The sequence below is a fragment of the Seriola lalandi genome, unplaced genomic scaffold, assembly GCF_002814215.2.
Source record: "Seriola lalandi dorsalis isolate HSWRI2012SDOR001 ecotype SW California unplaced genomic scaffold, Sedor1 jcf7180002054953, whole genome shotgun sequence".
Classification (NCBI taxonomy): domain Eukaryota; kingdom Metazoa; phylum Chordata; class Actinopteri; order Carangiformes; family Carangidae; genus Seriola; species Seriola lalandi.
In genome coordinates this window covers 508,189-519,930 of record NW_019525504.1, presented here as the reverse complement: position 1 = coordinate 519,930, position 11,742 = coordinate 508,189, and the positions used below count along the sequence as shown (strand labels likewise).

The 11,742-nt window shown below is 40.8% G+C and overlaps 1 protein-coding gene across 3 annotated transcripts in view; it reads left to right on the top strand.

Moving 5' to 3' along the window:
* The first annotated feature begins 824 nt into the window (after positions 1 to 824).
* Positions 825 to 11,742, top strand: part of rragd (ras-related GTP binding D) — a 49,570-nt gene continuing 38,652 nt past the window's right edge. Inside the window, exons 1-4 of one of the 3 annotated variants that reach the window (XM_087170546.1) lie at positions 825 to 1,071; positions 7,673 to 7,968; positions 10,073 to 10,272; positions 11,316 to 11,430. In XM_087170546.1, coding sequence (XP_087026672.1) covers positions 945 to 1,071; positions 7,673 to 7,968; positions 10,073 to 10,272; positions 11,316 to 11,430 — 738 coding nt within the window. In that variant the 5' untranslated portion in view covers positions 825 to 944. The remainder of the gene's footprint in view (positions 1,072 to 7,672; positions 7,969 to 10,072; positions 10,273 to 11,315; positions 11,431 to 11,742) is intronic. The other 2 variants (XM_087170547.1, XM_023394780.2) reach the window with 2 other exon arrangements.

Below are 11,742 nucleotides of genomic sequence, written 5' to 3'. Positions count from 1 at the left end.
AGCAATTTATGGACTGGAAATGATCATCCTTTTAAAATGGCTCAATAGCTAATGATTGTATTTTGTTATGACCTTACTTGGTGAGGCACATGACTATTAACTCATCATTAAGTACATATGTGGTTATGGTTTTTGGTTTTGCCTGACAGGCCACATGTTTGAGGTCTATGGGGCGGTTGCACAGTGAACACAGTGAACACAGTGTCAGAGTGGTGTGTTTGAAGGAGGACCAGAATCTGTTACTACTGATCCAGCAGCACCTGGACCACATGGTCTCAGTGTCTCGAGTCCCGGACAAGCACAAGCTTCAACCAGGAACATTTGTAAGGTAATAAACAAATGCACCAGTTAAGGTGGTACAGTGGCATCCTGGGTGCAGACAGCTGGAGCTTTGCCCCAGTGTGGTAGGCTACTTAACACACGAATTTACAGTATTAATTAATACTGTGTTGATAGGGAATTAATCTTTTAGTCCACCGATGTTTTTAATCACTGTATTTTATTTAATGGGCTCTGTGATTCAGTTTTCTGTTATTCACCTAAATTAACGAAATAAAATTTAACAAAAACATGATATTATAGTTAGTTACCATAGGAAAAGACTATAGATCCATTCAGACTGTTATTATTATTATTATTATTATTATTATTATTATTATTATTACTGTTATTATTATTATTATTATTGGCAACAAACTATTTAAAAGCTTGCCCTGTTTTCTTGAGGTCAGTTTTCTCGGGACACCCACCAGCATCACAGCCCTAACCCGGATCCTGCCCCCTGTGGCTGCAGTGTGCAGGACTGGAGGCAGAGGGGGGGGGGGGCTGGGGGTGAAAGTTCACCAGCATGGCTCTCACGTATCAGCTCGCAGTTTGGGAAAGTTGGACACCACAGGCGGTTTAAAATCCAAACCACAGACAGGGCGACAGGAGAAGAAACCAGCATGACGACCGAGAGAGTCTCGGCTCTGAGCGGCGGCGACGCGCCGGAGGACTCGGCTCTGGGATATTACGACGACGAAGACGACCTGGACGCGTTTTCAGACGGAGAGCTGGGCTGTGAGGACGGAGGTAGGCGCAGGAAGGTCACACAGCGGCGGTACACTGCTCTGCCTTCTCTGTTATGTTCACGGTCTGTGGGTCCGCTGGGAACTTCATGTGCGTCATTTTAAAAAGTTAGGCTGCACGGTTTTACATACCGACACTATATCTGTCTGAGTCTCCTTCCATGTTGGGAGACAAGTGTGACATAAGTGTAAGTACTGTAACATGAGGTCCAGTTATACCTGCCTATGACGTTTGTGTTTAAACTAGACAGTTCATTATTATTATTATTAGCCTATTATTATATTAAATTGTTATTTTACATTTAATGGTTAGGGTTTTATACATTTGGTGCGTTAAATATCCATTTGAGTGTTATTTATAGATTTTGGATTAGGTTTCATCCATTTTACTTTTGTGAGCTAAACTCCTGGAAGCTCATTTTTTTGTAATTTACATGTTTTGAACAAGAACTTGGAAGTACATTAAAAAATACTGAGGCCTAGTGTAACAGTAACAACAATGTAAAAGGAAAAAAAAGGATTGTTTTTATTTTTAATTTATAAATGACACTAAAAATGTGCAACTGACAACAGGCTTTGGCAATATGTCCAGGCCAAACATGATCAATGTTATTAGGGTCCATCAAGGTATTTTTCAACTGATGGGTATCAGCTTTATTTGGCACGAAGCCAATCCTTTTTTTCCACGTCAGCTGTCACACAGGTGTCATAAACAGAGCACAATATGTGTCTGCAGTGTGGAAATATTTTCAAATGGAAAGCAAATGCAGTTCAACAGACACTTGCAATGTCTGCAATGCAAGCATTTTGTGAGGCAGTAGTAACAGATGCGTTCAATACTAAACGAAACACTCAACGGAATGAGTGAGTACAGTAAGTTCACTCAGGTGACTCAGGCAGAGGCTGCACTGAGGCAACACACACACACACACACACACACTGGAGGAGACTTTGAGATGGGGAGGGAAAGTTCCTCGAGACAGCAGGAGGCCAGAAAGATTTGGATGACCACTCCGTCTCTGTGTTAACTGCACTAAGTGGAACCGTGACAAGAGCCATGTAAAATATTTTTAGTTTGTTTACTTTGTCATTTTGTTAAAAACAAACAAACAAACAAAAAAAACATTAAAGCTATTCAGCTGTCAAGCATATACATTAGATTGATTTTAATAATTTGAATGTATTTGAAGTCTGCACTGAGGAAAATAGAAGTATCAGATCGGCAGATACTCAATATTAAATGACTCGGGATCGAGGGCAAAAAAAACTTGATCGGGACATCCCTAGTCTTTATCTCTCTTTTTGTCTGGTCCACTTTTCTATCACTTTTTCAGCATTCACAGATCAGCTGAAGTTGCACTGGGCCATTCACTTATTTGACATCCATCCTAGCCAGTGTCCCAGACTTAAGATCAGGTGCCAGTAACATGTGCATCACCTGACAGCTCAGCTGTGAAGTTACTCACTGATTTCTGTACCTCAGTCACTGCAGTAAAAACATCAAGGTCGTACCAGGTCATGGAGATCGATGACCTGTCATCAATGGCAAATCGCTCGATGGATGGATGAATGGATAATCCAAACTGTCATTTGTCATCTGGAACCCCAGCAAGTAGGGCATGTGGGGGCCCAAAGGGAACACGGGAAATAAATAAATAACTGTGATTATTCAAGGTAAATAGATAAATTAATTTTAATTCAGCCAAATAAGAATAAATAAATAAATGTGCAAATCAATAATTTATGATTTTCATAGTGTATTGCCACATTTAATTTTTTTTTCATTTCCTCGTTTATTAAACCAGTGGGCATTGCCTGAGCATGAAGGTGTAAGCAGTCAGACTAGGAGGAGTCTTTATCCTGTATGTTGACTTGTTCACACTCCAGCTGTGACTGGGAGCAGCCGCTTCACATATGGTGCAGAGCAAATGCTACATACAGAAATGCTACATACAGCGAGGCTGTACGTCTTGTGTCTGTGTCGAAGCTGGTGTCCACCAGCAGCTGACTCACCTGATCACTGCAGGGTGTGATACCACTCACAAGCTGTAAACAACAAAACAGCTGCTGCACGGTACAGTGTAGGAAGGTCAAGGAAGTGAGAACAAAATGTAGATTTCTCTGAAGATGGCTATCCAGCATAAAAAAACATTTAAGTTCAAAAAGTCTCATTGTACTTCATTCATTATAACCAAATAGAGGCTGTACTGAAATTATTTGGTAAATTATTCCTGATAATGCCATTTATTCAGCTCTACTGTATTTTAATTACCTAGTACTTTGTGAAAAATAACTGAACAATGTGTGTACAGCTTCGTTTTATGCCAAACAACTAAACTAAAGACTAGGTCAAAACTTGATATCTGCCTGGAACATGTGTTGTCAACGTGTGAAATTGAGGCTGTGGTTGAAAACTGTTGTGGAAGCGCTATAAACAACTGACATCATCACTCTCTTCTATGTTGCCATGGTTTGCCCGAGAATACGGTGGCCCTGAGAGCTCAAAGCACTGCAGCTTAAGAAAACACATGCAAACAGACAAAAAAACAAACAAATTCAGAAAACATCTTCATCAGTTTGACAACACATGAGCTGCAAACACTCACAACACAACAGAAGTGTTTCCAGGGGGACACTAAAAGTGATGTGGGGGGGGCTCACCTGGTGCTCTCCTATCATGAAGGCATAGTCCTTAGTGCAGCGGCAGTGGGTTCGAGTCCAACCCGTGGCCCTTTGCTGCATGTCATCCCCTCTCGCTCTTTCCCTGACTCGAATTGATGATGTTTTCTGAAGTTGTTTGTGTTTTGTCTGTTTGCATGTGTTTTCTTAAGTAACAGTGTGTTGAACTCTCAGAGCAACCGTACGAAAAGTAACTAGATTTGTTGCAAGTCTCTAAAGTTGTTGGCAACAATGCAGACTGTGAACGCCCCCTGAGAGCATTTCACTGACCAATGGTGGAACTATGATCACTCAGTCAGTCAGTCCGTCATGGACATTCACAATTACAGGCCTGGGCTCGCTGTTGCAATCCAGCCAATAATATATATAGTATCTCAGGTACACAATTACCTTGATTTGGTGGATAGAGCCTCTATCTGAACTGTGATGTACATCCCTGTGTGACTTGTGGAGGCAGCACAGCCGTGGGCCAAAGTTCTGCTGATTCTGATGCAGATTAATTGGCCAAACTGATTAGTGATGAGATGGATGTAGTTCATACCAGCACTAGAAATACAGTTGGTCCAACAACAACCGAACGGACCTTCTTCTCTAACAGGAGAAATATTCCTATGTGTCTTTGAGTTAAATCTAAGCATAATAATAGCAGCAATAATAACAATAACAGTAATCCACAATCTAATGTAAATAATAGCCCTAATATGTTTATTTTATAAACATTGCTGTTCATTCTATGTTGTTTTTGTGTGCTTTATATATATATATATATATATATATACACACATATATATATATATTTTTTTTACCACACGCTGACATTTAGCCAGGAGTTATTATGAACTGAATGATAATAGCAATAATAATCAATCTAAAATAAATGATAAAATATTTATTTACAAGCACTACTGTCCTTTCTTTATCTGTGTTTTCGAATATGTCTTTTATATTTGCGAGCTGACATTTATCATTTTGAACTGAAGAAATACGCTGGAAGCAGTTAAACTACGAGGAGCTGATTAAGATGTTCAGTGGATCCCAGACGGAGGCTGTGCTCTGCGTCAGACACTAAATATGAAAGATAGAAGATATTGTCTCGGGCCCTGGTGGTTCACCTGGTGCAGTGTATTGCATTTGGTCTTAGTCCTTGCCACGACGGTCTGGGCTCGAGTCCAGCCTGTGGCCCTATGCTGCGTGTCATCCTCTCTCTCTCTCTCTCTCTCTCTCTCTTTATCTCTCTCGCTCTCCCACTATGACTGTAATAAAGGCAAGCGCCTGAAAAAATAACTCTCCTCTAACTTTCTCTGTGAGTGATCATGTTACAGTAAATACAGCTGAAATCACAGCTCAGTCTTTGTCTTTCATTTACTTGTTTGGTGATTTTGTCAGACGACGTCAGAGTTATAAAATCAGGATTTGACCAGAGGGGGTCCAGACATGTACAAGGTTCAGACCTAGTCTTGTTACTTGTTATTATGAGACTGTGTTCTGGTAGTAACAGTTCTTGCTGCTTGTTTTACGGCCGTGGGAGAGATACAGACTGTAATGCACTGACACACTGCCATCTCAGTGTTTTGCTTGTGTTCTGTCAGCACATTTTTAAGAGCAAATTTAAGATTTTGCCCAAAACAACTGAGCCATGGCCTCATTATCACAGCTGCAGTGTGTAGCTAGTGGTGACAGTGTTTCTTATCTGAACCCCAGTCTTAGAGGAGGCTGCACTTATGCTCTCAGCCGTGTGATTTTCTGGGAAGAAGCTCGTCTGAAGGCGTTTTCCTTCAAGTTCCCAGTCAAGTGTGATGAAGGTGCAGTCAAAGACAGGGGGAGGGAGGGGGGCTCATGTCAGTCGGTGACATGTTAAAAACATAATTGCTTGTCTGATTCACATTTTCCTTCAGACAGAAAAAAACACACATTGGTATTTTTATTTGCTTATGTTGGCATTTACTGTCATCACTAAATGGACATCATATATTTAATTAAATTATTATTATTATTTTGTGTTTTGTTTTTAACACTAAATGAATTGTTTTTCATTGTGACATTAATTTTCCATGACACAATAAAATAAAGTCACACACACAAAACAAAGTGAAGAGGTAAACAGGTGTGTTATATTTCAGTGTTGTCCAGCAGAGGACATCATAGACCTGCCAGCATTAAATACAGAGCTCTGTCCATTAGTTTTCATGAGGAGCCTTTTCTTCTAAAGAGGAAGACACATCATTAATGCCAACATGAAAAACAAGTAACTTTCCAATCACAGTGTTGGGGGCGGGACCATGGGCAGAGCTGTGACGAGCTGATGGCAGCCTCACATTAAAACAGTTTCCTGTGGGTCAGCTGGTTGGAAGGATGCTACTATTGGCTATATGTTTAGTTACACTTGTGATTGACCATAGTTTTAAGACATGGATTCTGCAGCTGCAGGAACAATAGGACACTCACAGTGCAAAGCCATCCTCCATCCTCCAGCCTCCATTTGTTTGTTGAGTCATTTATGTATTTTGATTTTGAGTTTCAGTCCTCTATACCAGCAACTTAAGAGGCTCTTCAGTCAGGGATTAATAAAGAAGAGATTTTTTTTTAGAAAAGGCAACAAAACACGATAGTGAATGTTCTGTGTTTCCACTGAGTGATGTTATATGAATCGAGCTGTTTTTTTTATGCCTCTGGACCCGCGACAGAACAGAGCTGGAGTCCATCCTTCCCATTTTAGTGGACACAATATCTCAGTATTGCCTTGACTTCTTTTGGCACCAACTTCCATTTGGATTCAAAGATGAACTGGATTTTGGTGGTGAAATGTCAAACTCACAGTGACTTCACAAAACAGGGTTTTGGCCTTTTGAATGTGGAATCTCAAGATCACCTTGAGGAAATTTAATAAGTTGGCCAAACATTCACTTGGATTAAAAGATGAACTGATTAGATTTTGTTGTTCAAAGGTCAAACTTCAAGGTCATAGTGATCTCATGTTCTTGTGAATGCAATATATCAGGATTGCCCAGAGGGAATTTCATCACTTCTGTCACATTGTGACCTCACAAAACATGTTTTTGATCATAAGTCGTGAATTCATTCACTAAGTATGAAACAATTGAACTCAAATGTCTATAAGGATAAAATTAAGTGATGACCTTTCATATCTAAGTGATCAAAGGTCAACTTCATGACATCATAATGTTCTGCAAAAACACTTCTGGCCATTCTAATATAACCATTTTTCCTGACACTTGGCTGGTTGATGGAGGCATACAACCGCGAGGCGGTAATTCTAGTTTGTTTCTTGTGTGATATCGTTCCAATTAAAGATGACGACAGATTTCCAGCGGTCTGCCTCTTGGTTTGAACTGGCCATCTGGGCCCTGATACGCCAGGTGCCACGACTTGAATGCGAATAGTCTGGAAAACCAGCTCATGCAAGCTCTTAATTTTTTTTTTTTTAATTCACCTATTTCCATTACTGTTAAGTTGAAAATTTCAACTTGTGCATTAAACAGGTTGATGGAAACACACCTGTTTTGAATTTGTTAGTTGTCATAGACTGAGTTTTGGGGGTGATATGTGACAATACCAGCAGATCCACTGCAAACAGGTCAAGAAGTAGATGTAGAGACGTCAGACATGGTTTGAAAGTGGTTCTTCTATAAAAGGTCAGATTTACAACAATGAGAATAAGTGATCAGTGTAAACAGCAGAAGAGGACGACCGAACAAGTATTTGTCAGTATTTTACGATTGAATATCATTACCACAACATTACTCTGCCATATCATGATGATATTTAGGGCAACACTACCTCCTCTGCTAAGCAGTAAACTGAGGCCTTCTACAAACAGCCTGTAAACCTGCAAGTGTGCGTTCGTAGTTTTTTCCTAATGTAGCTTTACCCACCTGATTCCTGGTGTTTCTGTCCCTGCTGTGTAGTGCTGGGCTTCAGTGATTCACTGAGTGGAGAGGTCAAACCTCGTATACTGTTGATGGGCCTACGGAGGAGTGGAAAGTCCTCCATCCAGAAGGTGGTTTTTCACAAGATGTCCCCCAATGAGACCCTGTTCCTGGAGAGCACCAACAAGATCTGCAGGGAGGACGTCTCCAGCAGCTCTTTCGTCAGCTTCCAGATCTGGGACTTCCCCGGACAGATCGACTTCTTCGATCCCACCTTCGACTACGAGATGATCTTCAGAGGAACCGGAGCGCTGATCTTTGTCATCGACTCACAGGTCAGACCACAGAGCTATGAAGTCCTGGAGGATTTATCATGATCCTGAGGAGGTGACAGTAATGAATCAGCGCTGAAGGGTAAAGATGGCGGATGGGGGGGTATAGAGGACTGGACTTATATTGGTTCTGGTTCCTGACTGGTTAGAACCCCTGAACTTATAAGCTTCTGTAGCCACTGGTTCCAATTTAACCTCATTCATTGATTTGCTCATCAACATTCAGACACTCTCAGTCTGAATAAATCCATCCTCTCATCAAACCCTAAGCATCAAAGCAGATAAGCATATTTCCCAAAACACTGGTAATCAATAATAGTCAGTAATAAATTAAGGAGAAGAATTAGTACTGAGAACTGATGATTAAGTACCAGTATGAATAAATCTTATATCCATCCCTACAGATGAAGATGCCTGCATGTTACAGAAACCCAGTGTCTTGGACTAAAAAAAATCTTGTTGTAGGCAGTGCACAGAAGTTTCCTTGTTTCTTTAGTCTGTGCTCTCTGATGGACTAATGTTGTCATGGAGACACTGTTTCTACCTGACCCCAAACATATCGGTCATATTTGTGTATTGACATTTCCTGTTACTTTTCAGCAGACATTTTTACCTGCTCGTTTTGGGAAAAGGGAAGCAAGATGAAACCAGATGTAGTTGGTAAAGTAAAATAATTTATTTATAAGGAGACTGGGGAAGTGGATAAACAATACCAGGTCTAATCCTAGTATATGTCTAGACTGCCTCCAGTCAAGTACTGATTTTATAATTCCACCTTCGTCTGACAATATCACCAAACACACAATCACATTCTTTATTTACTTCAACTCCAGAACATAACAGACTTTTATTAGAGGCAGGTCTTTATGTCTGACTCCCTCTGTTTGATATGTAGAGTTGGTCATAGTCGTTAGTATGAAGCCTCGTTACCGATGACTTCTCTCTCTCCCTCCCTCTCTCCTGCTCTCTCTGCTTGGTGTGTCTTATGTTTAGTTCTTCCTCTGCCTCCTTTAGTAATAATGATACATGTAATGAAAGTAGTTTATTTGCTGTAATGGAGGTGAGGCTCAGTGTACTGGAAGTGCTTCTCCTCTTCCCTGCAGTTCCCGTGCAGCTGGGAAACTAGGGTGGCTCGTTAGACTGGTCAAAACAAGAAGTGTAGCCCTAAGCCCCGGGTTAGCGTCCATACATGGTCCAGACCTGAACCAGGTTTATACCCAGTCTGGTTGAAAAAAAAGGTCTTTAACTGTCAGTCAGTCAGAGACATTCCAGATTATGGGGTAATGACCTTGCTGCTGCGGTCCAGCTAAAATCAATAAATGAGTTAAACTGAAATGGGAAACAGGGCAAACAGAAACAAGTACTCAAAGAGTTTCAACCAGCTGTCTAAAGGAAAAGAAAACCCCTCTGACTACTCCCTCGTGATTTTTTAAATTATTTATTAGTTATTTTTATGGGCTTTTTTATGTCTTTATTAAACAGAACAGTGTAGAGTGGCAGGAAATAGGACAGAGAGAATGACATGCAGCAAAAAGGTTATGCTTATGTGGTATGGGCCCTAACCATTTGCCCACATCAGGTTGCCCCCCTGTCCTGATTTCAAAAAAGGAAGAAGCAAAAAACAGCCAAATATCCATGTTCCTGGTTGCTCTAAATCAATAGTTTTCTATGTGTGTGTAGTCACTTGTGGCCCAGTCCCCAGATAGTCCAACAAGTACCTCAATATTAAAACACAAAGTAAAAGCTCAACAACTACAGGAGGAATGCTGGTGAGCGGTGGGTATTAGCCCTTCTGAATGACAGGCTTGCCAGGCTTTTGCACTCTTGGTGCCAAATTGCATGGGGTGGATTGGCGGGCTGAACCGAGTGCCACTCCAATCAGGACTCAGACATTTGAAGAAGGTGGAGGGTGGGGGCGGCTGCAGCTATAACAACACATACTGTACACTACTACACAAAATCTTTGATAACGTTCATAAAACGACATTAGTCAGACTCTTTAATCTTCACTGCTAAACTCACTGGTTTAATGTAGAATGATCCAGAACCTTGGTGGTCTAACGTCTGCTTCCTCAGCTGTGTGAATCTCCTCTTCGCCTCCTGACAGGATGACTACGTGGAGGCTCTGAGCAGGCTGCACCTCACTGTGACCAGGGCCTACAAAGTCAACCCAGACATCAACTTCGAGGTGTTCATTCACAAAGTGGACGGCCTGTCGGACGACCACAAGATCGAGAAGCAGAGGGACATTCAAAAACGAGCCAGCGACGACCTCGCAGACGCAGGCCTGGAACGAATCCACCTGAGGTCAGCTTCACCTGCAGCTGCAGACGGTTTTTAAGTTTCACAATATGTCTGGAATGAATAGACACTGTGATATAGGTACGTTTCAAAATGATCATATCATCTGCGTACTGCGCTGAGCAGCAGATTTATCCTCACAGAGCAGTTATGCTCGAACAGAGCGCTCCAAGAACAAGCAAAATATAGACACAAACACATTCATCACTCAGGTGGTTGTGACCTGCATGATGAGTCAGACTGGACCAGTCAGAGCAGAGCTGGACCACCCAGAAAAACACATTTAAATACATTATACAAGAACGCATTCAATCTGATGCATCAAAAATCCAATCAAATGTAAACATGAATCTCATGAATCATTCAGAGCAAATTATCATATAAATCACCACACAGACAAGTAAATAAAAACACTAGAGCAGACATCAAAATAGTAGAAGAGCAGAGAATCCTATATGAATCTGTAAAACATCAACACACAGGAATTCAATGGAATCAACTAAGTTTTCAGACATTATAATTTATAAATGTGACAATATTTATCTGACAAAGTCTTTTTTATTCAAAGCCTGTTCATTAGTATTTTCACAGTGTAACAAAATTACAAATGGAACACTGTATCCAGTCTGATACCAAACCTCCCACTAGACCTGTGCCACTGATGAAAAAGTCATAGAGTTCTTCTGTCTTAAACCCAGAAATTAGTAGCATGTTAGCTCCTCCTGTTCCCTGGTCCTGAAGTCTCTGGATTTGTGAAATGTGCTTTTGGTTAGATGAATGAAATAAGGACAACATAAAAGTTCCTGTCATTGGTTTATCACAGTGATAGTGGGCCCCCAGTTCACAGGTTGGGAACCACTGACTTAGACTATATTAAAGATTTGGGAAGTTTGACTTTTTAAACAATAAGAAGATTGTAGAAGAAAATGTCTGTATTCTTCTAATTCACAGATAGCTTTGTATTGGTGTCTGTACTGAAGGTATTTGTATCTGTATCTTTGCTGACATTAAACAAAACAAAGTAACTCATTATGTTTTTGTTTTAACAGCTTCTATCTGACCAGTATATACGACCACTCCATCTTCGAGGCCTTCAGTAAAGTGGTCCAGAAGCTCATCCCTCAGCTGCCCACGCTGGAGAATCTGCTCAACATCTTCATATCAGTGAGTAAATCCTGCTGCTGACACCACAGCACAGAATCCACCTGCCCTGACTACTGTAAACCAAACTGTGCTACTGAATGAACTGGATTCTGTGGACACCATGTCCTCCACCGTGTGTTTCATGTGCATGTCCTCCTGTACTTTACAATTGAGTCACTAGATGGTAGTGATAGATAACAAATACAGTGGTTGAACGGCATGAATGCACATCGGATGAAATGCGACTACAATGCATGTTACTGATATCATATACATACAGTATATATATATATATATATATATATATATATGTGTGTACATGTATATATATAT